The 24,250-nt window shown below is 42.5% G+C and overlaps 1 protein-coding gene across 2 annotated transcripts in view; it reads right to left on the reverse strand.

Annotated features, from left to right (window-relative positions):
* Nucleotides 1–3,981: 3,981 nt before the first annotated feature.
* The window catches only part of TEX14 (testis expressed 14, intercellular bridge forming factor), a 141,637-nt gene continuing 121,368 nt past the window's right edge, over nucleotides 3,982–24,250 (reverse strand). For both annotated transcript variants that reach the window (XM_003817371.5, XM_034942579.3), the window contains 11 exons: nucleotides 21,499–21,561; nucleotides 20,494–20,621; nucleotides 19,237–19,442; nucleotides 17,708–17,807; nucleotides 16,516–16,584; nucleotides 13,049–13,126; nucleotides 12,167–12,266; nucleotides 8,822–8,914; nucleotides 6,755–6,864; nucleotides 5,103–5,154; nucleotides 3,982–4,351 (listed from right to left, as the gene is read on the reverse strand). In XM_003817371.5, the coding sequence (XP_003817419.3) occupies nucleotides 4,315–4,351; nucleotides 5,103–5,154; nucleotides 6,755–6,864; nucleotides 8,822–8,914; nucleotides 12,167–12,266; nucleotides 13,049–13,126; nucleotides 16,516–16,584; nucleotides 17,708–17,807; nucleotides 19,237–19,442; nucleotides 20,494–20,621; nucleotides 21,499–21,561 (1,036 nt within the window). In that variant the 3' untranslated portion in view covers nucleotides 3,982–4,314. The remainder of the gene's footprint in view (nucleotides 4,352–5,102; nucleotides 5,155–6,754; nucleotides 6,865–8,821; nucleotides 8,915–12,166; nucleotides 12,267–13,048; nucleotides 13,127–16,515; nucleotides 16,585–17,707; nucleotides 17,808–19,236; nucleotides 19,443–20,493; nucleotides 20,622–21,498; nucleotides 21,562–24,250) is intronic.

The raw sequence follows: 24,250 nt of genomic DNA on the forward strand, positions 1-24,250 counted from the left end.
ATGATCTAGGCTCACTGCAACCTCTGTCTCCTGGGTTCAAGTGATTCTTCTGCCTCAGCCTCCTGAGTAGCTAGGATACAGACGTGCACCACCACGCCCAGTTGATTTTTGTATTTTTAGTAGAGAGGGGGGTTTCACCATGTTGACCAGGCTGGTTTCGAACTCCCGACTTCAGGTGATCCACCTGACTTGGCCTCCCAGAGTGCTGGGATTACAGGCATGAGCCACTGTGCCTGGCCTTATTCTGAAAATTTCTAATAATTCAAACTTTCCAAGGGTACTCTAGTAATTTCATTCAACAGTGGACCAATGTTTATAAATCATCTATGGGTCTAGAACTTGCTACGTATTCTCTCTGCTTTCTCATCTTGAAGGACTTAGTACATTCTAAAAACTTGGCACAAAACCCATAGAATAGATGTGGAGATTGGGATGAGGTTCATAAAGGACGTGTCACCACAGTGTCAGTCTGCTTCCTGTTGCTATAATAGAAACCTAAGACTGGGTCATTTCTTAAAAAAAAAAAAAGAAGAAATGTAGGAGTCAGGAGACCTGCCCCTGACCAACTTGGACCTTGGTAGTAGCACATCCAGTTGGGGGATGGCAGGGAGAGCTATCTGCCCTGTATAAGCAATAAAAGGGTGCGTTTGGCCAGGTGCGGTGGCTCATGCCTGTAATCCCAGCAGTTTGGGAGGCCGAGGCGAGTGGATCACTTGAGGTCAGGAGTTTGAGACCAGCCTGGCCAGTATAGTGAAACCCCGTCTGTACTAAAAATACAAAAACTAGCCAGGCATGGTGGCACATATCTGTAATCCCAGCTACTTAGGAGGCTGAGGTAGGAGAATCACTTGAACCTGGGAGGTGGAGATTGCAGTGAGCCAAGATAGTGCCACCGCACTCCAGCCTGGATGACAGAGTGAGACTCTGTCTCAAAAAAAAAAAAAAAGAAAAAGAAAAAATTGTATTTCTTACAATTCTGGATGCTGGGAAGTCCAAGGTTGAGAGGCCACATCTGGTGAGGGCCTTTTTATTGCATCATAACATGGTAGAAGCCTTCACAGGGCAAAAGGGGCTCACAAGAGAGAACCAAAGTGGCTTTTATAACTAGCCAACTTCCATGATAACCCATTAATCCATTAATGGGTTAATACATTCAAGAGGATTGAGCGCTCATGACCCAATCACCTCTTGAAGGCCCACTTCCTAATACTATTGCACTGGGATTCAGTTTCAACCTGAGTTTCAAGAGGATAAACATTCAAACCATAGCAATGAGTTTTAACTTGAAGTTGGCCCTTGGTTCATTCACAATCCTGAAACTTTGCTTAGGGCACCCTTAAACTACCATCTCAGGGTAAGCTGTTGGTGGAAGGGCTGAGGCAGGGCTTGCTTGTCTGACACTCCAACATAAGCTACTGTGTTTTACTGTAAGTACGCAAATTAATGTTTAGTATGATCTTGGGAAGGTCATGGAACCCTCTTTGGGTAGTCTCTTCTTTTGTAAGTAGTAATAATATCCAACTTTTAGGATTATTGTGAGGATTAAAAATACTCAGTTACCAAATATTTGTTGAGCACCTAATATGTGCAGATTCTGTGCCAGGAGCTGGGGATACCTCAATGAACCACCCAGACATGATCCCTGGCCTTGTGGAACTTAACAGTTGTATGTACCACAGGTGGTGGTAGAACATTCTATTAGCTTTTAAGTGTGCTACATGCTATGAAATAAAAATGTGGTTATGGGCTGGGCACGGTGGCTCACAACTGTAATCCCAGCACTTTGGGAGACCAAGACAAGAGGATCACTTGACCCAGGAGTTTGAGAACAGCCTGGCAACATAGGGAGACTTTATTAAAAAATTTTTTTAAAAGTCCAGGCGCAGTGGTTCACACCTGTAATCCCAGCACTTTGGGAGGCCAAGGCGGGTGGATCACCTGAGGTCAGGAGTTCAAAACCAGCCTGACCAACATGGTGAAACCCCATCTCTACTAAAAATACAAAAATTCGCCAGGTGTGGTGGCAGGCGCCTGTAATCCCAGATACTTGGGAGGCTGAGGCAGGAGAATTGCTGGAACCCGGGAGGCAGCGGTTGCAGTGAGCCGAGATCATGCCATTGCACTTCAGTCCAGGTGACAACAGCGAGACTCTGTCTCCAAAAAAAAAAAAAAAAAAAAAAAAAAGCCAGGTGTCGTGGTCCATGCCTGTAGTCCCAGCTACTTGGGAGGCTGAGGTGGAAGGATCGCTTGAACCCAGGAGTTCAAGGCTGCAGTGAACCATGATCGTGCCACTGCACTCCAGCCTAGGCAACAAAGCCAGATCCTGCCTCTAAGAAAACCAAACTTTTCTTCACCTGGTATTATTTATAAACTAATTTGTTTTCTGGTGGTTTTCCTCTGGTTACCATAGCAAGCAACTGTTTCCTTACTTTAAAATGGTCAAATAGATTTATACCTTCTCATTTTATCTGTGCAGGCTAAAATTTCTGCGTGCAAAGAAGTATGAATATAACCATCCACAACAAGAACTATTCAGTTTTCACAAACAAAAGACCTACTATTTACTCACCAAGACAGAATAATAACATGTTAGCTGGCTAGTACTGCACAACAGCACATAGCTTCTAAGAAAATGTTTTTATTTATGGCCAGGCACAGTGGCTCACGCTTGTAATCCCAGCACTTTGGGAGGCCGAGGCAGGCAGATCATTTGAGGTCAGGAGTTCGAGACCAGCCTGGCCAACATGGTGAAACCCGTCTCTACTGAAAATACAAAAATTAGCTGGGTGTGGTAGTGCACACCTGTAATCCCAGCTACCCAGGAGGCTGAGGCACAAGAATCACTTGAACCCAGGAGGCAGAGGTTGTAGTGAGCTAAGACGGTGCCACTGCACTCCAGCCTGGGCAACAGAGTGAGACTCTGTCTCAAAAAAAAAGAAAGTAAAATGTTTTTATTCATTATGAAGATTCCAAACTGGAGGTAGATGAAGGTATATAAAAAATCTGCATGGCCGGGCCTCAGGCCTATAATCCCAGCATTTTGGGAGGCCGAGGCAGATGGATCATGAGGTCAGGAGATTGAGACCATCCTGGCTAACATGGTGAAACCCCATCTCTACTAAAAATACAAAAAATTAGCCGGGTGTGGTGGCATGCGCCTGTAGTCCCAGCTACTCAGGAGGCTGAGGCAGGGGAATCGCCTGAACCCGGGAGGTGGTGGTTGCAGTGAGCCAAGATCGCGCCACTGTACTCAAGCCTGGGTGACAGAGCGACTCTGTCTCAAAAAAAAAAAAAAAAAAAAAATCTTCACATATGCATCTGGCCAGTGGTCACAACCGGCTAATTTAGAGACAATGCTATGATCTTAGGGGTACAATACAAAATATATGGAGATAATATTTGTTCACCTTAATGAGTTCAAACTATCTTAGGACTTTACTGCTACCTGTACTTACTTTTTTTTTTTTGAGACATGGTCTCACTCTGCACCCAAGCTGGAGTGCAGTGGTGTAATCACGGCTCACTGCAGCCTCAACCTCCTGGGCTCAAGTGATCATACCACCTCAGCCTTGCAAGTAGCTAGGACTACAGACATGCACCATCATGTCTGGCTAATTTTTAAATTTTTTATAGTGACAGGGAACTCCCTCTGTTACCTAGGCCAGTCTCGAATTCCTGGGCTCAAGCCATCCTCCTGCCTTGTCCTCCCAAAGTGCTGGGATTGTAGACGTGAGCCACCAGATCTGGCCACTACCTGTACTTTGATTGTGTGAGCCAATTCTAGCTGGAATGGGAATATGGCACTCTTAGCCAAGTGGATGGGCTGTAGTTCTGTTATGAGACACAGATGACTGGTACCAGTATATATAATGGGTGGTAGCGGTAGCTGCATATTTGTCAGAAATTGAAGCCTCTTTGGGTGGCAGTTCTCCCCCCAACTCCCAATAACTCAGATTCAGAAATATATCTTACACAGCAAAATCTGTTATTAAAATTAAACATTTTATTATATAACAAGAGTTAAAGTTTTTGAAAATTAACATCAACAAAACCAAAGCCATTCTAGGCACAACCAAAAATTTTTACAATCAAAACTACCTCTCACTTTTCAGAAATCTGACTGAAAACAAATGGTTGAATGTGCTGCTAACAGAGAGGGCCAAACGATGATGTCTATTGTGGCAGCTGAACAAAGTGAGACTTACAGAACTGGAACTGCTGCCCTGACAGCAACTGAAGCAGAAAGAGAAGAAAGGAGCTTACAGCCAGGACACTCAAACTCAGGCCAGGAGTCCATCTATGATCCAATTCCAATCAGTCTGACAAGTCACTCTGATCCAGCACGATTATCCTATGCACATGTTTTTTAAAGAACAAAAAAGGAAGTTTCAAGTTGGTATGTGTGTTTTTTAAAGACACAAACCACATCTTCTTTCTATTCAATTAAATTCAAGGGAAAGGAATTTTGGTCTTTATAATCAAGGGCGATTATAACCAACAGTGTGTCATGGAAATGCAAAATGACTACAGAGCAATTGACAGCAGCATCTTCTGTATTCTCTCCATATTAAACCTGTTCTTTTTTTTTTTTTGAGACGGAGTCTTGCTCTTATCCCCCAGGTGGAGTGCAATGGCGCGATCTCGGCTCACTGCAACCTCTGCCTTCCGGGTTTAAGCCATTGTCCTGCCTCAGCCTCCTGAGTAGCTGGGATTACAGGCGCCTGCCACCACGCCCGGCTAATTTTTGTATTTTTAGTAGAGATGGGGTTTCACCATGTTGGCCAGGCTGGTCTCGAACTCCTGACCTCAGGTGATCTGCCCGCCTCGGCCTCTCAAAGTGCTGGGATTACAAGTATGAGCCACCGTGCCTGGCCTAAAACTGTTCTTATGCTGACTCTATCACTTATTGAATCAAAGTTGGCATTAATTTCACTTTATAGTTTAATTAACTATAAACACTAACATTTTAAAAATTAAGCAACTTTGTCTAAATTGGAGTCTTTGTCATTAATGTGTATTTAGACACTGGTAAATGTTTTTAAGTCTGCTTCTGTTGTCTATAAACATGACTTTTGATCTACAAACATCTGATATTTCATTACCTGGATGATTCGGACCAACCTAGTCGCTTCCAAAAACAGGATTTTAGTTCATCTTGATGAAATATAAGAGGAAGGAAAAAACAACATGATTAATTTCTAGGTCAAAGGGTGCCAGTATTCATATTAGTGCTCCCTCTAATTTAGAGTAGACTGTTTTACCTACAATGGTTGTTATATTCTGCCAGATAGACTCTTTCTAAAAACACAGTTAATGGGCTTCCCCTCCTAACATTCTATAGTTTTCTGCCACAGCAATGGGCGCTAATGACACTAATTCACAAAGTCCCTGTATTATCTTCTCAGTGAAATCAATACTATTAATAGCTAAATGCCTACACGTTCTGGGCCCTGTGCAGTCAGGGTTCTGGAGGAAACAATGTACCCATGGCTGGTTCAAATAAAGATCCTTAGTGAAGTGACTGCATACAGAGGTTTATTTAGAGTTAAGGGAACAAACAAGGAATGTCAAGGCATCCAGTGATTAGCAGCAGTGGGAAGCCTAAGTCTGAAGGAACTGAGTGTTGGAGATGAGAGGTCAGTTACTAGACCTTAATGAGAGCTGGAATTGGGAAGAATGGACTGCCTACAGAAGCCGCACTTGCGGAGGGACACCACTTCTACCAGGCACAAGGTGCTGAAGTAAGCAGTGAGGCAAAGTAATACCCCAAATTCTCTCTAGCTCCACTAATCTTCTGCTGGGGCCTGTCATTGGCAAACAGGAAGCCCAGGAGATGCAGTCCACTAGGGTCAGCATTCTGGGGCACAAAGCAGGGCAGAGATGGGGAGAATGAGAAGGAAGTCAGGAAGAGGTGAAAGGAATACCAGATGATCTGAAAGAGTTAAAGTCTCTTACTTTCCTGAGTAGGAAGAACTTAAATATGGGAGAGCATCATTGTAAAGGGCATATCAGAAGCCTTCAAGATCTATCAAAATAGTTTTAAAATTAAGGTTAATTTATAATTTTCACATTACTTGTAGACTCCATTTAAATTCCATAAAATATGATTTATTACTGGATTTTGAAGCATCTATGTGAGCTAAATTTAAAACTCTTTGGAAGATGTTGGACAATTAGAAGCAAAACATTGGCCGGGTACAGTGGCTCACGCCTGTAATCCCAGCACTTTGGGAGGCCGAGGCAGGCAGATCACCTGAGGTCAAGAGATCGAAACCATCCTGGCCAACCTGGTGAAACCCCGTCTCTACTAAAAATACAAAAATTAGCTGGGCATAGTGGCATCCACCTGTAATCTCAGCTACTCAGGAGGCTGAGGCAGGGGAATCACTTGAACCCAGGAGGCAGAGGTTGCGATGAGCCGAGATCATGCCACTGCACTCCAGCCTGGGCAACAAGAGCGAAACTGTCTAAAAAAAAAAGAAGAAGCAAAACGTCTCCCCAGACAACGTGCAAGATAATGATGATGAGACTGGGCAAAAGCTTGCTTTGGAAATAGAATTGGATGTTATTACTGTTTTTGTGATAAAGCTACGATTGGCAATTAACAGAAAACCTGAGCTGAACTGCAGAGAAAAATAAATTATCAAAGGTAGGAGGATTATGTATAGCATCTGGGAAACATTTCTAAATAACTTTGAAGCACATCAAAGCCCAAGGACTACAGACTACATTATAAACATACATTAATTCATACCTTCTTCAGAAGTCCCTAAAACACCCTCTGATTTCCTTCTCTCTGGTGTAATGCTATCTTCCCTTTTTCTTTTCTCTTCACCAACTTTTTGATCTTTGATATTTGTCTCCCTGTAACAACAATTATTTGGGGAATCAAAACGTACACACAACAGCCAAGAAAACAGGACTGTACTCAAAACAAAAAACAAACAACAACAACAACAACAACAAAACCATATAATAGCTAGCACTAACAAGAGTGTTCTCTATGGACCAGGCATTGGTTTAAGTGCTATAATTTAACTCATTTAATTCCCATAACTATATAAGGTAGTTACCACTGCCATCCCCATTAAGCAATGAGGAAACCGAGGCACAGATAAGTTAAATTACACACCTAATAATTCCTAGAGCTAGACTCTGACCTTAGACTCAGTCTGCCTTAGACTCTGCTTTCAACCACTATGCTATACTGCTCCAAAGGAAAAAAAAGGCATTTTACTTAAGTTTTGATTGGTGTCCCTTTCAAAACCATCATTTATTTTATCATCTTATCTTCATTTCCCGAAACTCTCTCCTAAGTGAAATATGTAAATAATTTAAGTACCTCAAAATTTAAGACCATGTTTGTCAATCTATTAAGCAGAAACCATCCCCCCGACCCAACTGGAAACTCCTTATAGGCGGCAGAGCCATCTTATCCCTCTTTGTGGTACCTCTAGCCCCTAGCACAGTGCTTTGGACATTGTCAGTGCTCGGTGGATGCTGGTTGAACCAAAATAACATTGTTTAGGGATTCTTCTGTTTTCATTTGGTGGATAGTCAAAACAAAATATGTAAAATGAGAGAGAAAATAAAGCCAGCTAGAGTGAAAAGAGATTTTTTCCCCTTTTAATATTTTCCCACTAATAGAATCACAGGTTCAAGAGTTGGAGGAGGCCTTTGGGTTATCTTCCGCCCCCGTTCAAATGCTCAAGACAGGGAATAATCCAGCCACTGCCTGAGCAGCAGTAACCATTACTAAAGTAAGTGTAAAGGCAGGCAGCTGTTTCCCTTTATCAGATAGCTGTGGCTATTAGGTTTGTGCTTTATTGAATAAAAATCTGTTACTCTGCAATTTCTAGTCACTAATCAGTCTTCTAGGGCAGACAAGTAAGCTGACTCTCTTCACTTTGCAATATTTCAGGTATTTGAGGGCAGCTATCAAATTCTCCATTCCATCTGCCTTTCTCAGGCTGAGCCTCTCAGCTCCTTCAGCTGTTCTCATATGACATGGTTTCCAGACCTCTGACTGTTCTGTGGCCACACTCTTGTGTTTGTTAATATCCCTTTTAAAATGTGATACCCAGAATGGAGCCCCACATGTGTCCTAGGACTCCTCTGAACAGCACATTACCGTCATCTGGACAGTACATTTTTATATATCCAGCATCAATGCTGCATTGACCTTTTCAGCACTTCATCAAACAGGCCTCACAGAGTCATTGCCCATGCCTTCCTCAGGAAGAATTTCTTGACTTCTCATCATGTCTCAAGATGCATGGCTCATTACTGGGCATACAAAAATAAGACATACTTCTTGCCCTCAGTAAAATTATAGTGAGCAGAAGCTTCTGATGAAAACTTCTCCAGTTAGACCAGGTCTCACACATTCTGTAATTTTGGATCTTTGACCTTTATCTTTTACAGAATCTAACATTTCCACCTGTCAAGATGATTTTGAATCCTCAGTCTATCACTCATCACATCAGCATTCATTCCTAGATTTGTGTTATCTAAAAATTTGATAAGCATACCTTTTCTGATTTAATTCACATGACTGATGAAAATGTCAAAGGTAGCAGGGCCAAGATACAGCAAACTTAGAAGCCTCTGTCTATAATGATATGAATCTGCTAATCAATATCTTGAGTACTGTGGGTGGTCAGAGGAAGAGGGGCAAATATGAGTGCAGACAGGTGGAGTCAGGGCTGGCTTATCTAAATCAACGTAATGCCATCACCAGGCATTCATTCTCCAAGAAGTCTAAAACCTAGCCCCACTTCCTGAAAAAGAAGAAAAGGATTCCCCTTTGGGGAACAGTAACCTTTCAGAGCCCTTGGGAAGGTCTTGTAGCTCCACGCTCTCCTCAGGTGGCTGCAGCCATCTTTCCAGGTCCTCATCCAGAGTAGAGTGAGCTCTGTTTAAGGACAAGTGAAGGGAACGGAGACAACAGTCATTTCCCATCCCCCTTGACAAAGATGCATAACACTTTAGAGTAGAAAGGGACCTTAAAACCTGTGCTTTCACTATACGTATGAAAAAACAAGAGCTCAGTGAGATTGTGTCTGGAGTCATAGAGGTCACTTAGATCTGACTGAAATATGCACTGGTCGGGTGTGGTGGCTCACACCTGTAATCCCAGCACTTTGGGAGGCCAAGGTGGGTGGATCACCTGAGGTTAGGAGTTTGAGACCACCCTGGCCAACACAGTCCAACCCCATCTCTACTATAAATACAAAAATCAGCCGGCGTGGTCGCGTGCGCCTGTAATCCCAGCCACCTGGGAGGCTGAGGCAGGAGAATGGCTCGAGCCTAGGAGGCGGCAGCTGCAGTGAGCCGAGATCACGCGACTGCACTCTAGCCTGGGTGACAGAGCAAGACTCTGTCTCAAAAAAAAAGAAGAAAGAAAGAAAGAAGAAATATGCACCAAAATAGTCCTTTAACCCCTTGACAAAAAGCCTCAGCACCTATTAAGATCACTGCTTCTCCAAGTCTGATGGTAGACTCTGTCTCAATTCTAGGTCACTGAGTTAGTTTTCTACCTGAGGCTAGAACTATACATGCTTTCCTACATGTTTTTCCAATAAAAGGCTAGAAGATGCAGGGTAGAGTATTTTAAGAATGCCTGAAAGTCCTGCTCATCTGAAAAAATGTCTTCCACTCTGGCTTGGTGCCTAGATTGATCATTCACAGCACTGAGATGACTGAGCATCTGTGGGGCATCTATCTGTGGCCAGCACTGCTGGCCCTTTTGGAAGAGGAAGAGACAACAATAACAATAACTAACTTTTGATCACGTAAAAAGAGCTTAATTTTCTTTTTTTTTTTGAGACAGTCTCGCTCTGTCGCCCAGGCTGGAGTGCAGCGGCACCATCTCAGCTCACTGCAACCTCTGCCTCCCAGGTTCAAGCGATTCTCCCGCCTCAACCTCCTGAGTAGCTGGGACTACAGGTGTGTGCCACCATGCCTGGCTAATTTTTTAATATATAATTTTAGTAGAGACGGGGTTTTGCCATGTTGGCCAGGCTGGTTTCGAACTCCTGGCTTCAAGTGATCCACCCACCTTGGCCTCCCAAAGTACTGGGATTATAGGTGTGAGCCACTGCGCCTGGCCCCTGTAATGTCAGCACTTTGGGAGTCCCAGTTGGGTGGATCACTTGAGCTCAGGAGTTCAAAGCCAGTCTGGGCAACATGGCAAAACCCCATCTCTACAAAAAATACAAAAATTATCCAGGCATGTTGGCATGAGCCTATAGACCCAACTACTTGGCAGCTGAGGCAGGAGGATCACTTGAGCCCAGGAGATCAAGGCTGCAGTGAGTGGTATTCATGCCCTATTGCACTCCAGCCTGGGCAACAATGTGAGACTCTGTCTCAAAAAAAAAAAAAAAAAAAATTGCACTAAAATATTACTTATTTTGACTACTGAGTTTTTTTGGTGCTCCCTTCAATTTTGTATCCAAGGAGTCTATCTCCTGAGCTCACCTTAACCTAGTCCTGGCCCCGAATAATGATAGTTCAAGAGAAGTCAAGAGGCAGAGGAGGTGAGCTGAAGTAGTTTACCCTACAACACAGGTAAAAAGAGCTCCAAATCAGGAACAGAGTCAGGTTTCTTGAGGCAACCTTGTACTTTTAGACTGAATTGTCTGGAAGACTGCCCCCATTTTCTCTTCTAAGGCCTTTAACTAAAATGTTTTGAAAGAGACTGAAATTTGTGTTTGCCTAACAAAATGAAGTAAAAATAAACAAACAAAACCCTAAAAACAACTCAAGAGAAAATAACAACAAATAACCCTATCAAAAAATAGGCAAAGAGCCAGGCATGGTGGCTTGCACCTGTAGTCCCAGCTACTTGGGAGGATGGGGCAGGAAGATCACTTGAGCCTAGGACTTCAAGTTCAGCCTGGGCAACATAAAGCCCATCTCTAATTTTATATATATATATATATAGAGAGAGAGAGAGAGAGAGAGAGAGAGAGAGAAAGAGAGAGAGAGAGAGGGAGAGCAAGATCATACATATATATGTATATAGAGAGAGATCATACATATATATGTATACATATATATAGATCATACATATATGTATACATATATATGTATACACACACACACACACACACACACACACACACACACAGACGGCAAAGAACTCAGACATTTCTCCAAAGAAGATATACAAATGGCCAACAAGCATATGAAAAGATGTTCAACATCATTAATCATTAGGGAAGGGAAAACTAAAACTACAGTGAGGCACCACCTCACACTCATTAGGATGGCTACTATATTTAAGAAAAAAAAAGCCTCCACCCCCACAAAAAGAGAGAGAAAATAACAAGTGTTGGCAAGGATGTGGAGAAACTGAAACCCTTGTGCACTGTTGGTGGGACTGTAAAATGAGGCAGCTGCTATGGAAAATAGTGTGGCAGTTCCTCAAAAAATTAAAAATAGAATTACCATATGATCCAGTAATACCATTTCTGGGTATATATCCAAAAGAATTGAAAGCAGGATCTCAAAGAGATATCCGTACACTCATGTTCACAGCAGAATTCTTCACCATAACAAAAGGTGGAAGCAACCTAAATGTCCATCAACAGATGACTGGATAAATGAAACATATTATTCAGCCTTTAAAAAGGAGGAAATGCTGACACATGCTACAACACGGATGAACTTTGAGGACATTATGCTAAGTTAAAATAAGCCAGTCACAAAAAGACAAATACTGTATGATTTCACTTATGTAAAGTATCAACAGTAGTCAAACTCATAGAAACAAAAAGCAAAATGGTGGTGGCCAGGGTGTGGGAGGAAGAGAAAATGGGGAGTTTTAAAATGGGTATAGAGTTTCAGTTTTGCAAGATGAAAAGGTTTGGGACATTAGTGGCACAACAATGTGAATATACTTATTAAGGTTATTGGACTGTGCACTTAAAAATGGTTAAGATGGTAAATTTTGTTATATACATTGTATCACAATTAAACATTTTTAAAGCAAAAAAAGCAACGCTTTTTAAAAAAGTAACCCTTTAGGAATAGGGGCTATTAGGATAGTATGAAAAAAGACCCCACTTTTTTTCTTTCTTATTTGTCAATATTAGAAAAAAACCTAACATAAAGTATACAATTTTTTAAATCCTTTCAACAGTCCAGCTTTTCCTGTTACCTCTCTGTGTCCTCTCCAAGATCTTCAGTTTCTTTGGACAAAAGCATACTACTATCTTCTTTTTTACTGTCAGTTTCTTGTTCTTCTAAGTGCCTTTGATCTAAATAAAAACAGTTGAAAGAATTAACTTTATTAGAACGAAAAAAAAATTGAGAAAGCTTGCCTTAAAATAGAGTGCAAAAATTAAGGCCAATCAGTGGTCCCTGAAGTGTGCAATGCATTAGCTCCCCTCTTCCCAGGAGAGCAGGGGGCCAGGTGGCAGTCTGCAGGCCACCTGCATTTGCAGCAGCTGCTTCTGGGGTTTTGGAAGCTTTTCAGTGCCAGGTGAAGCTACAGGAAACCTTGCTTGTGCCAAGGCTCAAGGAAGACAGAGGAAGCTGAAGAAAGAAAGGGCACATAAAAGAGGAGGCAAGCAACCATGAAAACAAATTGCACAAATTTACTTTGGGGACCATCTTGTTCTCACTTGTTAGATGTTTCTAACTTGGAGCTCCAGGAAAGGAATTTGGGTGGGGAAGGGATGTACCCTTTAATGTATGCCAAGCATTTTACATATGCTATCTCATTCCATCCTGCCAGCAGTCCTATAAAGGGAAGAGGACTAACATTTGCTAAGTATTTGAAAATGTTAGTACTTGTACATGGCTCTGTACATGGAGCTAATATGTACTTTATGAGACAGAAATTATTGTCCCCATTTTACAGATTAAGACGACTGAGGCTCAGAAACAGTAAAACAGCTTGCCATACAAATAACTATAAAGTCAGACTTGAGGTGGAGTTGTGCCTGACCTCAAGGTCACACTTCCCTATATGTACCACTGTGTTGCCAAGGACAGCGTTAAAAGAACCTGATGAAAACGATCTAGGTAGTTCACTTACCATTTGCAGTGCCTCCTGCATCACTTGCTGTGTTCTCATGCAACACCATGGATGAGCCCTGCTGCTGTTTTAAGAGCTCTGTCACAACACAAAAGCCAAAGGAAACTTATTTCCTCCCTTGCGTGTCCTGCTGTTCTCTAGAGCAGTGGTTCTCCAAGGGTGATCCTTAGACTAGCAGCATTAACATAACCTGGGAACTCGTTAGGAATGCAAATTCTCAGGCCTCATCTCAGACCTGCTGAATCAGAAACTCTGGGGGTCTAGCAATGTGTGTTTTACTTAGCCCTTCAGGTGATTCTGATGTCTGATAAAATTTGAGAACCACTCCTTTAGGGCATTCCAGGTTTGAAAGGAATTCTTTAGGTATGACAAAATCCCACACAACACTCAAAATAGAAATGATGATGATCATACATAACACTTGCAGAACCCCAGGTGTCAGGTTCTGTTTCTAAGCACTCGCATACATTAATTCAGGATGAATGTTCACAATTAATCTTCACAACAACCCTCTGAAATAGACTGTGTTATTGTTACTCCTATTTAGCAGATGAGGAAATTTAGGTTAAGGAACTTGCCTAAAAATCACACAGACAGTAAGTGGTAAAATTGGTAAAAATCCAGGTAGTCTAGCTCTAAGGTTTATGCTCTTAATCTCTATTTTATAGTCTCTCAAAAAGTTAGTAACATCAAAACAATCTAAATGTTTCCCCATCTCTATTCACCTATATTTCATACTTTTTCCCTGGTTTATGAAAAGACAGAAGGCAGGCTGAGCATGGTGGCTCACGCCTGTAATCCCAGCATTTTGGGAGGCCGAGGCAGGGGGATCACTTGAGGTCAGGAGTTCGAGCCCAGCCTGGCCAACATAGTGAAACCCATCTCTACTAAAAAAATAAAAATTAGCCGGACATGGTGGCACACACCTGTAATCCCAGCTACTCAGGAGGCTGAGGCAGGAGAATTGCTTGAACCCAGGAGGTGGAGGTTGCAGTGAGCTGAGATGATGCCACTGCACTCCAGCCTGGGTGACAGAGTAAGACTCTGTCTCAAAAAAAAAAAAAAAAAAAAAAGGAAAAGAAAAAGAAAAGATTGAAAGCAAAGAATATCCATCATTTCCAGTTCCTAAAGAAATACTCAGCCTGGCCAGGAGCAGAGCAGTGGCTCACACCTGTAATCCCAGCACTTTGGGAGGCTGAGGCAGGTGGATCACCTGAGGTCAGGAGTTTGAGATCAGCCTGACCAACATGGTGAACCCCATCTCTACTAAAAATACAAAAAATTAGCCAGGCATGGTGGCTCATGCCTGTAATCCCAGCTACTCGGGAGGCTGAGGCAGGAGAATTGCTTGAACCCTGGAGGTGAAGGTTGCAGTGAGCTGAGATCACTCCATTGCACTCTAGCCTGGGCAACAAGAGTGAAACCCTGTCAAAGGAAAGGAAAAAGGAAAAAGGAAAGGAAAGGAAAAAGGCAAGGCAAGGAATACTCACTAGACTAAGACAAGCATCTGCTAACTCAGTATGCTGCTTTATCCTCAAAGTGCTCTGCAAAGCAAAGCAAGTTGGGAGGCAGCATAGACAAGCCACCCTGAGCTCGTTGGCATGGTCCTCTTCTGTGCTGGTGCAGGTCTTCTCCCTTCCTGCAGTGCAGGAAGCAGCCCTACCTGGCAGCCATGGGTGTCAAGGGTCCCCATAAGATCATTTAATATAATTTGAAATTTAAAAAATCCATTTTCATCCTTGTTAAAAGTAGTCCTGTGCAGATCTTAAATGATCATCTGTATCCTAGTTCTAAAGAACCTTCCACTTTAGGCACCTGTCAGGAGCCTAGAGCTTTGGATGTGAGCCCTCCAAAATAGCAGTTGAGAGTTCCAGTAACTCCCCAAAGGTCTCTTTAAGGGAAACAACAGAGTGATGATATATAGTAATCAGGCAGGCAAGCCCATTATCAGAAGAAACTACTCAAGTGCCCTCTGCCCTTTATCCTTCTGCAAAATTACTGACCCATCTCAAAGTGCAGACATTACCTGGAAACCTGGTCCAGATAATTCCCACAAGTGAAATGAGGGAAGGCTTCTGCAGACTGTGCTGGGGTGCAGCAGCACCATAAGGCCAGAGCCCAGGACAAAGTCTGGTAACACAGCTGCTGAAATGGAGGAGGTGAATGGAAGGTTTACACAGCAACTATAGAGGGAAGACAGCAGGATCCAGAGAAAAAGTATCAGCTATGATCAAACTGCAAAGGAGCCTACAATACTGCCTTAAATCATGACCGAGGAACAAATGATACTAAGAATCTACCTGAGCAGGACATGTGTGGGGTGACCTCCACTCTCAGCAGTTCTGTTATTTTAAGAAGAGCAACCAAAGAGGAGGAATTTGCAAGGACTGCCTAGGGAATCCCAGATATGGAAAGCAGGGGTGGGAGTGTGGGCTCTAAGAGCCTGACCCAACAACCCTGTGACTCTACAACACTGTGGCACTGGGGGAGGGGTAAAGTGAAGCAAGAAAGGTCCTATGACCATGGAAAAAGAAAGAAACCAAGGAAGGTCTGACAGCACTGACTGGCTCCACCCAAGTTCATCAGGCCAAGGGACAGGAGCTAAGGGTTATGATAATGACGCTGAAGAGAGCTGTCCATTGAGTCAGACCTGAAAATTCTGATTTACCTCCTCCTTTATGAAACACAAGACCTCAGAGACCCTGAAAACCAAGGGGTGCCCCTCAGGAAATTCTCTATAGGTCCCATAACAAGAACTGGACTATCCAGAGTCTGATGAGATGCATTTTCTGAGGGTGAAGGGCTGGTTGGCCAGGCTGTCAAGAAAGGAGCAGTCAAGTCTTTCCTAGGAAAACAGACCACCTGCCCCCAGTTTCCATAACAATGTAACATTTACTTTCAGCATCAGACCAGCTGGACAGGGCCAGCCAATCAGCTGCAAATAAAATTTGGTTGGTACTGCTCTGCCTGAAAATTCTGGTCTCTTTAGGTTTTATGCCACTGACTTCCCTGTTCTTAGGAAGGGGATTTATTCACAATTTCAATACCTTTAATACCTACAGCTAATGGCAAAACTGAAAGCACAGGTGTCTTGGCCTGGGAAGCTAGACCTCAGGCCTCAAAGGAATGGCTGGTTTGGTCTGAAAAGGAGATAAGAACTCCTTTAATAAAAGAAATTCATCATAATAAACCACTTGAATGTTACTTCCCCTTAGATTCATCAACATAAGTCCTTTAAGTAACAAAATGACAACTGACACAAGCCAATCATCCTGGCCAGGCTGTGGCTCATTTTATTGGAAAACTGCCCCTTCCTAAATTTTGGAAAACTGCCCCTTCCTATATTCAACCAGGCCGTCATACAGCCTTTTATACTAGTGTTCACACTTGAGACAAAGACACCATACTGTGGTCAGTGACATAACTAACAGGGCCGAGAAGTATATTCTGTATTGAACATCTCTTACCAATTTCATCAAGTAGCTCCTGAGATGGTGGTGGCAGCTCATCAATGTGATGCTGTGAGAAGGCTTCTACTAGTTTTTAAAAAAGACAAAAGGGAAAATGTCTTAACACCCTCCTGGACCTGAACTGAATTTTTCTCGGCTCTCACATAGACTTGACTGAGGATTTCTCTCAATGATGAAACAAACTAAGGAGGAAGGAAGCCTCTTACATAATAGTTCCAGTAGAGACCTCCTAACATGTGAATGGCCTTTACTCCCCACTTCTACCCCAATCCCTTTCCTTTCCTACATCAGCTCTTACCCTGGTACTGCTTGATCTATGCCCCTCCCTTCCTAAGGATATTTGGAGGAGGTAAGGTACAAATTCTTACCAAGTGGCTCAATCTGGACCAGGGCTGCTGGAGGAATACAGAGGTTCTGGACCAGTTAAAATGAACAAAAGCACAAAGTAGGAGGCCTTTAACTAAATATTATCAGGCCAGGGGATTTAGAGGCAACCACACTTTGGGTCTTGCCCCAAGTGCTCAATTATAACATTGACCAAAACACCTCAACATAATTCACAAAATCCCTATCCCCCTGAGGGAAATTCCAAGAGTTATACCAAAGACAGAAGACGTTAAAATTAAAGTAATAAAGGTAATATGCCTCAAGACTGCTAATATTCTCAGACCTTGTGATTTGGAAACTGTCTTCTAAGAATCTATCCTAAGGAAAGGATCAGAGGTACAGATAAACATTTATGTATAAAGAGCAAAAATTGGAAAATGATATAAATCTTAAACATAAGAAAATGGTTAAGCAACATGTAGAATGGACTATAACTACTACATATATTTATGAACAATTTTTAATAACAAGGGAAAAGCCTCAAAATTTAACAAGGGAATAAAGCAGTCCAGAACTGATACACAATATGATCTCACTATGCTAAAACATATTATTATATATTTATAAAAATATTTAAAAGATATGCAAAAAAAAAGTACATGAGGTTAAAAAAGTGTATAGTCACCTTCTTTGTTAAGCTTTTATTTATTCTCCAAGTTTCCTACAATGAGTGTGTTTTACTTTTATAATCATGGGGAAAACAGCATTTCTGTCTGAACCTAATGTGGCATCAAAGATTGATAAGCATCAATTTAAGCCTCCTTGATTATAAACTTCTATTTTGATATTAAACACAGGGTACCTTTAGGCAGGCTCCTTCTCTGGGTGGCATGGGGTGGTGATGAGTCACATGCCTTAACAAGGCTGGGGGATCCAGTCCCAATAAATGAAGACAATCTTTTCTATAAGGAAGAGATAAACATGGTAACTGTCATGTGTGTTGAGCTAAAAAGGCATATGCAGCTCAGTCATTTCCAGTTGTTTTGTTGATTAAGTCAAACTCACTCACATGTCACCTCCTCTGGGAAGCCTCCTTTTTTTTTTTTTTTGAGATGGAGTCTTACTCTGTTGCCCAGGCTGGAGTGCAGTGGCACAATCTCAGCTCACTGCAACCTTCACCTCCCGGGTTCATGCAATTCTCCTGCCTCAGCCTCCCAAGTAGCTGGGTTTACAGGTGTGTACCACCACGCCCAGCTGAATTTTTTTCTGTATTTTTAGTAGAGATGGGGTTTCATCATGTTGGTCAGGCTGGTCTCAAACTCCTGATCTCAAATGATCCACCCACTTCAGCTTCCCAAAGTGGTGGGATTACAGGCATAAGCCAGTGCATCTGGCCTGGGAAGCCTTATTCCCTGACTGCCTCCTCAGCACTCAGTACTTACCGCTGTGTTACATCAGGCCTGTCTTTCTCACTAGACAGTGAGCTCCTTTGAGGCAGGGATCATGTCTTTCTTATTCACACTTGGATGCCTTGAAGAGGGCCTGACATGGTGCTTGGCACTTAGAATCTGCCCAATTAACGGTTAAATGAACACATAAAATTCCTTGTCATCTCCCTACCTTCAAAGTGAGACCTTTTTTGAGCCAAATACCAAAAAAGTTGACAATCAACTTTTCATAAAGGAACTTGTACTTTTCTTTTCTTTTTTTTTTTTTTTTTTTGGAGACAGGGTCTCACTCTGTCACCCAGGCTGGAGTGTAGTGGTGCAATCACAGTTCACTGCAACCTCAACCTCCTGGGCTCAGGTAATCCCTCCCACCTCAGCCTCCCGTGTAGCTGAAACTACAGGCACATGGCACCATATCCCAGCTAATTTTCTGTATCTTTTGTAGAGATGGGGTTTCGTCATGCTGCCCAGGCTGGTCTCAAACTCCTGAAATCAAGTGATCTGCCCGCCTCGGTCTCCCAAAGTGCTGGGATTATAGGCTTGAGCCACTGTGCCTGGCCAGAACTTGTAGTTTTCCTGACTAGGGTACACATATGAGAAAGGGAGAGGAAAAGAAAAAAAAAGGAGGAAGAAGTAGAAGAAGAGGAGGAGAAGAAGGCAGTATACGATTAAGTGTTTTTCCTGCAGGTTATTAGTTCAGGAGTTCAGAGAACAGTAGAGATCGATCAAAACTCTCAGGGAAGTAACCAGGGAAGGCTTTAAGGAGGAAGCAAAACTTAAGCCTCCCATAATATAGACTCAAGAGAGGAGTCCCAGGGAAGCCAGGAGAGGACCCAGCTTATTTCTTGCTTTCTTAATGAATTTGGAGAAATCTTGGCAGTTTGGGTCACTGGGCCCTTTGGGCTGACTCCATGAGTTTGTAACGTGGAATTGATATACTTACAAGACCAGTCAGTCTTGAAGGGGGAGTTTCAGAGGAAGTAAGGAGAGAATCCAGTTTCTTTGCTCTCTCTCGGACACTTATAAAGTCATCAGACAAAGTTTGAATAAATTCTTGACTGTTCCAGCAAGAGGCAAACTCTGTCTTAACCTGAAATGTGATACTTTCAAGGCAGTCTTTATACTGACTGGCAGCTGAAGAAACGGACCCTGTTGGAGAAAAGCGGAAGGTTACTGTCTGAATCCTTTATATTATTTCTCTTGTTTCCTTTTTCCCTTTGTTTTTGTTTTTTCTGCCCCAATATGATGTGCAGAAATGAATCTTTTACATTATTAAAAACAAACAAACAAACAAACAAACAAAAGAAAACATCCAAACCCACAAACCTATACCTATACTAAGGATTTTCCAAATTGTTAATAACTGAAATAAGGCCGGGTACGGTGGCTCACGTCTGTAATCCCAGCACTTTGGGAGGCCGAGGTGGGTGGATCATGAGGTCAGGAGATCAAGACCATCCTGGCTAACACGGTGAAACCCTGTCTCTACTAAAAATACAAAACATTAGCTGGGCGTGGTGGCGGGCGCCTGTAGTCCCAGCTACTCGGGAGGCTGAGGCAGGAGAATGGCATGAACCCGGGAGGCGGAGCTTGCAGTGAGCCGAGATTGCGCCACTGCACTCCGGCCTGGGCAACAGAGTGAGACTCTGTCTTTAAAAAAAAAAAAAAAAAAAAATTACTGAAACAATCATTGATCTGAGACACAGCTCCTCATGGTATAAAAAATAATAGTCTCTAAACTTGGCCTCTAAACTTTACCAAAATAAAATAAACGGTGATTTTTTAAACCACAAATATATTGGAAGTAAGGCCACTAAAGAGAGGATATTTGATGCTGGTTGCATATGGTTGCAGGACTTAAGAACTATATAAAGTTTAAGCACAAGGTACTGTTTTAAGTTGCAAACTCTACAAAGCTCAATGTTTTTGTACTAAATTCAGTAGTGCTTAGAGGAGATGTAGCATTTGCATGGCTTTACCACTGTAGTTCTAACCAAAACCTCCTAATGGCTGCCCAATAATCACCACCACCATCACCCCGCCCCCTGGCCTACAATGGGATTACCCAGTTTTGGCCCTAAGGAAAAACCTTTGCACTATGACAACACAGCCACCAGCTCTGATACCACGGCTTGGCTTCCCAGAGACAATGGGCTGGGGCTGTAAGTCCTCCCCAAACACTTCGCTTCCCTGTGATTACCTGGGCTGAGTGGAGTGCTGACACTGGTAGGTGCATGGTTTATTTTGGGTGTTTTGCATGAAGCTTCCTTAAAAGAGCTGTCTGGTTCATAGGAGATACTAGACAGGTCTTGAATATCCGTCAATGATCTAAAGAATTAAGAGCACACGGTAACGATGAGAAGATGACTAGAAAAATCAAACAATATATTCCTGAGAGGTACTTTTTAAGTATAATCTTAACAAAATTTGTATGTGGCAATAGGCCAGAATTAGAGAATATCTTAGAACATCTTAGGTATCTTAAAGAGAATATTAGAGAACATATTTAAAAGAGATTGTAACTTTATACCAAAGAGACTTTTTTTTGGCGGGGGGGACGGAGTTTTGCTCTTGTCACCCAGGATGGAGTGCAATGGCATGATCTCGGCTCACTGCAACCTCCGCCTCCCGGGTTCAAGTGATTCTCCTGCCTCAGCCTCCTGGGTAGCTGGGACTACAAGCGTGTGCCACCATGCCTGGCTAATTTTAGTATTTTTAGTAGAGATGGGATTTTACCATGTTGGCCAGGCTGGTCACGAACTCCTGATCTCAGGTGATCCGCCCACCTCAGCCTCCCAAAGGGCTGGGATTACAGGCATGAGCCACCACACCTGGCACCATAGAGACTTTCTTTGCTAGATACTGTAACTTTAAACGTATCAGCAGCTAAAAATAAACTATTTCCATAGATGAAATATTCCATATTTCCAGGATATTTATGTGGAAAACAGATTTAATCTACCTTAAGCATAAACTTATTATTATTATGATTATTATTATCATCACTATATTTCCTTGAGTGTAAGCTGCTATTAGTTATAAATCACATCACCAATTTGATAACAACTTTTTGGTGAAAGAAGCAGCATACTCACATTAAGTCTACACGTAAAAATGGAAAGATCCTTACAAACAAGAATATACTATTCCCTTAAAACCAAGACTTTACACAAGCATCCCTAGGCATTCTCTTTGGTGATCATACATGTCTTTCTCTTTCAGTTCCTTTGGTGACTCCTTTGATGTCTCTTCTTGTTCATCTTCAGTACTGTGAGAAAGAAAGTAAGAAAATTACATAAATCCCCTCTGTGAACAAAGTACACTAACTACTTGCTACAAGGAACCAGTTGATCAGCCCAGTGTGAGACGCAGAGGAAAGGGCACTAAGCTCAGGAGTAGAAAGTGTGAGTTCTGTGCCAGGCACGTTGGCTCACATCTGTAATCCCAGCACTTTGGGAGGCCAAAGCGGGTGGGTCACGAGGTCAACAGATCGAGACCATCCTGGCCAACATGGTGAAGCCCCGTCTCTACTAAAAATACAAAAATTAGCTGGGCTTGGTAGCACGCGCCTGTAGTTCCAGCTACTCGGGAGGCTGAGACAGGAATTGCTTGAACCCGGGAGGCGGAGGTTGCAGTGAGCTGAGATCGCGCCATTGCACTCCAGCCTGGGCAGCAAGAATGAGACTCCGTCTCCAAAAAAAAAAAAAAAAAAAAAAAGTGTGAGTTCTGGTTCTGGCTGTACTACTAGCTGCGAGTTCTCTGACATGTCTGGGCCTCAATTTTCTCTCCAGAGATTGAATAAATACTCTCTAAGGGTCAGCTCTGAAATCAGTTAAAGACTCTATACGACTGTGAACAAATTCATGAGAAAATCAACAGAGCACAGGAACTTTGCTGGGAGGTAAGATATTGGAGCAAAGGGGCACAGCCATGAGGCCTCAGCACCTGTAAGAAGCTTCCTGGCATAGTGTACCAGGAGAGGCCAGAGAGGCTTGTACCAAAAAATGGCCAGAATAGTGAAGACAAACTTGACCTGTTTCTACTTTAACCAATATTTAAGATTCAATGTCAGTACTCACTGAACATTAACTATAAGGCAGATCCCATGCTAAATCCTTCCATGTTTTCACTTTTTTTTTTTTTTTTTTTTTGAGATGGAGTCTAGGCTGGAGTGCAATGGCGCAATCTCAGCTCACTGCAACCTTCGCCTCCTGGGTTCAAGTGATTCTCCTGCCTCAGCCTCCCAAGTAGCTGGCATTACAGGCATGCGCCACCACGCCCGGCTAATTTTCTGTAATTTTAGTAGAGACGGGGTTTCTCCATGTTGGTCAGGCTGATCTCAAACTCCTGACCTCAGGTGATCTGCCTGCCTCGGCCTCCCAAAGTGCTAGGATTACAGGTGTGAGCCACCGTGCCTGTCCTTCACATTTTTAATCCTTGCAAAAATCCTCTGAGACCAGTGATATAAATGAAAGATCATGGATTTGGGGTTGAGTTGTGACTTTATTAATTCTGTTACCAAAAATGTTTGTTTCTCCTTCTAAATAATACAACAGGACTTTTTGGCCCTCTTGGTTTACATAAATGACCACAGAACTTGTTTTAACCAATAAAATATGAGTGAAAGTGATGAGTCACTTCTGGGCAGAAACTTTAACAGCCAGTGCACAACTCACCGTGTTCCATTTTTCCTGCCTTAGCAATCAAGGAAGCACAAAAATGGGGCCTCCCTCAGCCTAAGTCTGATAGAAGGCAATATAGCACAGAACATTCCTGGCCAACCCATGAGCCATGGACATGAAGCAGGAGCAAAGAAGAAACTTGTTGTTTTAAACCACTAAAATTTGGGAGTTGTTTACTATATATAGCATAATCTAGTCTATCCTGACTGACTAGCTGAGTGACCTTAGAAAAAAATATTTAAACTCTCTGAACTTTGCTTTCTTTACTGGCAAATGGAGGCAATGGTATGTGCCTCACAGGGTTGTTATGTGGATTAAATCAGACAATGAAACAGAGTGCCTGGCATATGCTAGATATTTAGGAAATACTAGCTACAATAATTATAATTAAGGAAACTGAGGCCCAGAGAGAATAAAATAAATTGAATGTTATTGTGCCAGATACGTTATAACAATTATGAATTTTTTAAACTTTTCTTTTGAGATAATTGTAGATTCACATGCAATTGTAAGAAATACACTTTACCGGCTGAATGCGGTGGCTCACGCCTGTAATCCCAGCACTTTGGGAGGCCGAGGCAGGTGGATCACCTGAGGTCAAGAGTTCGAGATCAACCTGGCCAACATGGTGAAACCCCATCTCTACTAAAAATACAAAATTAGCCAGGTGTAGTGGCACATGCCTATAATTCCGCTACTTGGGAGGCTGGGGCAGGAGAATCACTTGAACCCGGGAGGTGGAGGTTGCAGTGAGCTGAGATCATGCCACTGCAGTGAGCTGAGATCACGCCACTGCAGTGAGCTGAGATCACACAACAAGAGTGAAATTCTATCTCAAGAAAAAGAAAATACACTTTACCCACTTTATCCCAGTGGTAACATCTTGCAAATCTATAGGACAGTATCACAACCAGGATATTGACATTGATACAGTCAAGATACAGAACATTTCTACTACCACAAAGATATTTCTGGTTTACAGCTATGCCTGCTTCCCTCCTTTCCCCACCCCTTCCTTAACCCCTGGCAACCACTCATCTGTTCTTTATTTTTATAATTTTGTCATTTCAAGAATGTTATATTAATGGAATCACACAGTAAATAACTTTTTGGGATTGCTTTTCCTACTCAGCATAATTCTCTGGAAATTTAGCCAAGTTGTTGCATGTATCAATAGTTTATTTCTTTTTACTGCTGAGTAGCACTCAATGGTATGGATGTACCAAAGTTTGTTTAATCATTTACTTGGTGAAGGACATCTGGGTTTCCAGTTTG

This window comes from Pan paniscus, chromosome 19, assembly GCF_029289425.2.
Source record: "Pan paniscus chromosome 19, NHGRI_mPanPan1-v2.0_pri, whole genome shotgun sequence".
Taxonomy (NCBI): Eukaryota; Metazoa; Chordata; class Mammalia; order Primates; family Hominidae; genus Pan; species Pan paniscus.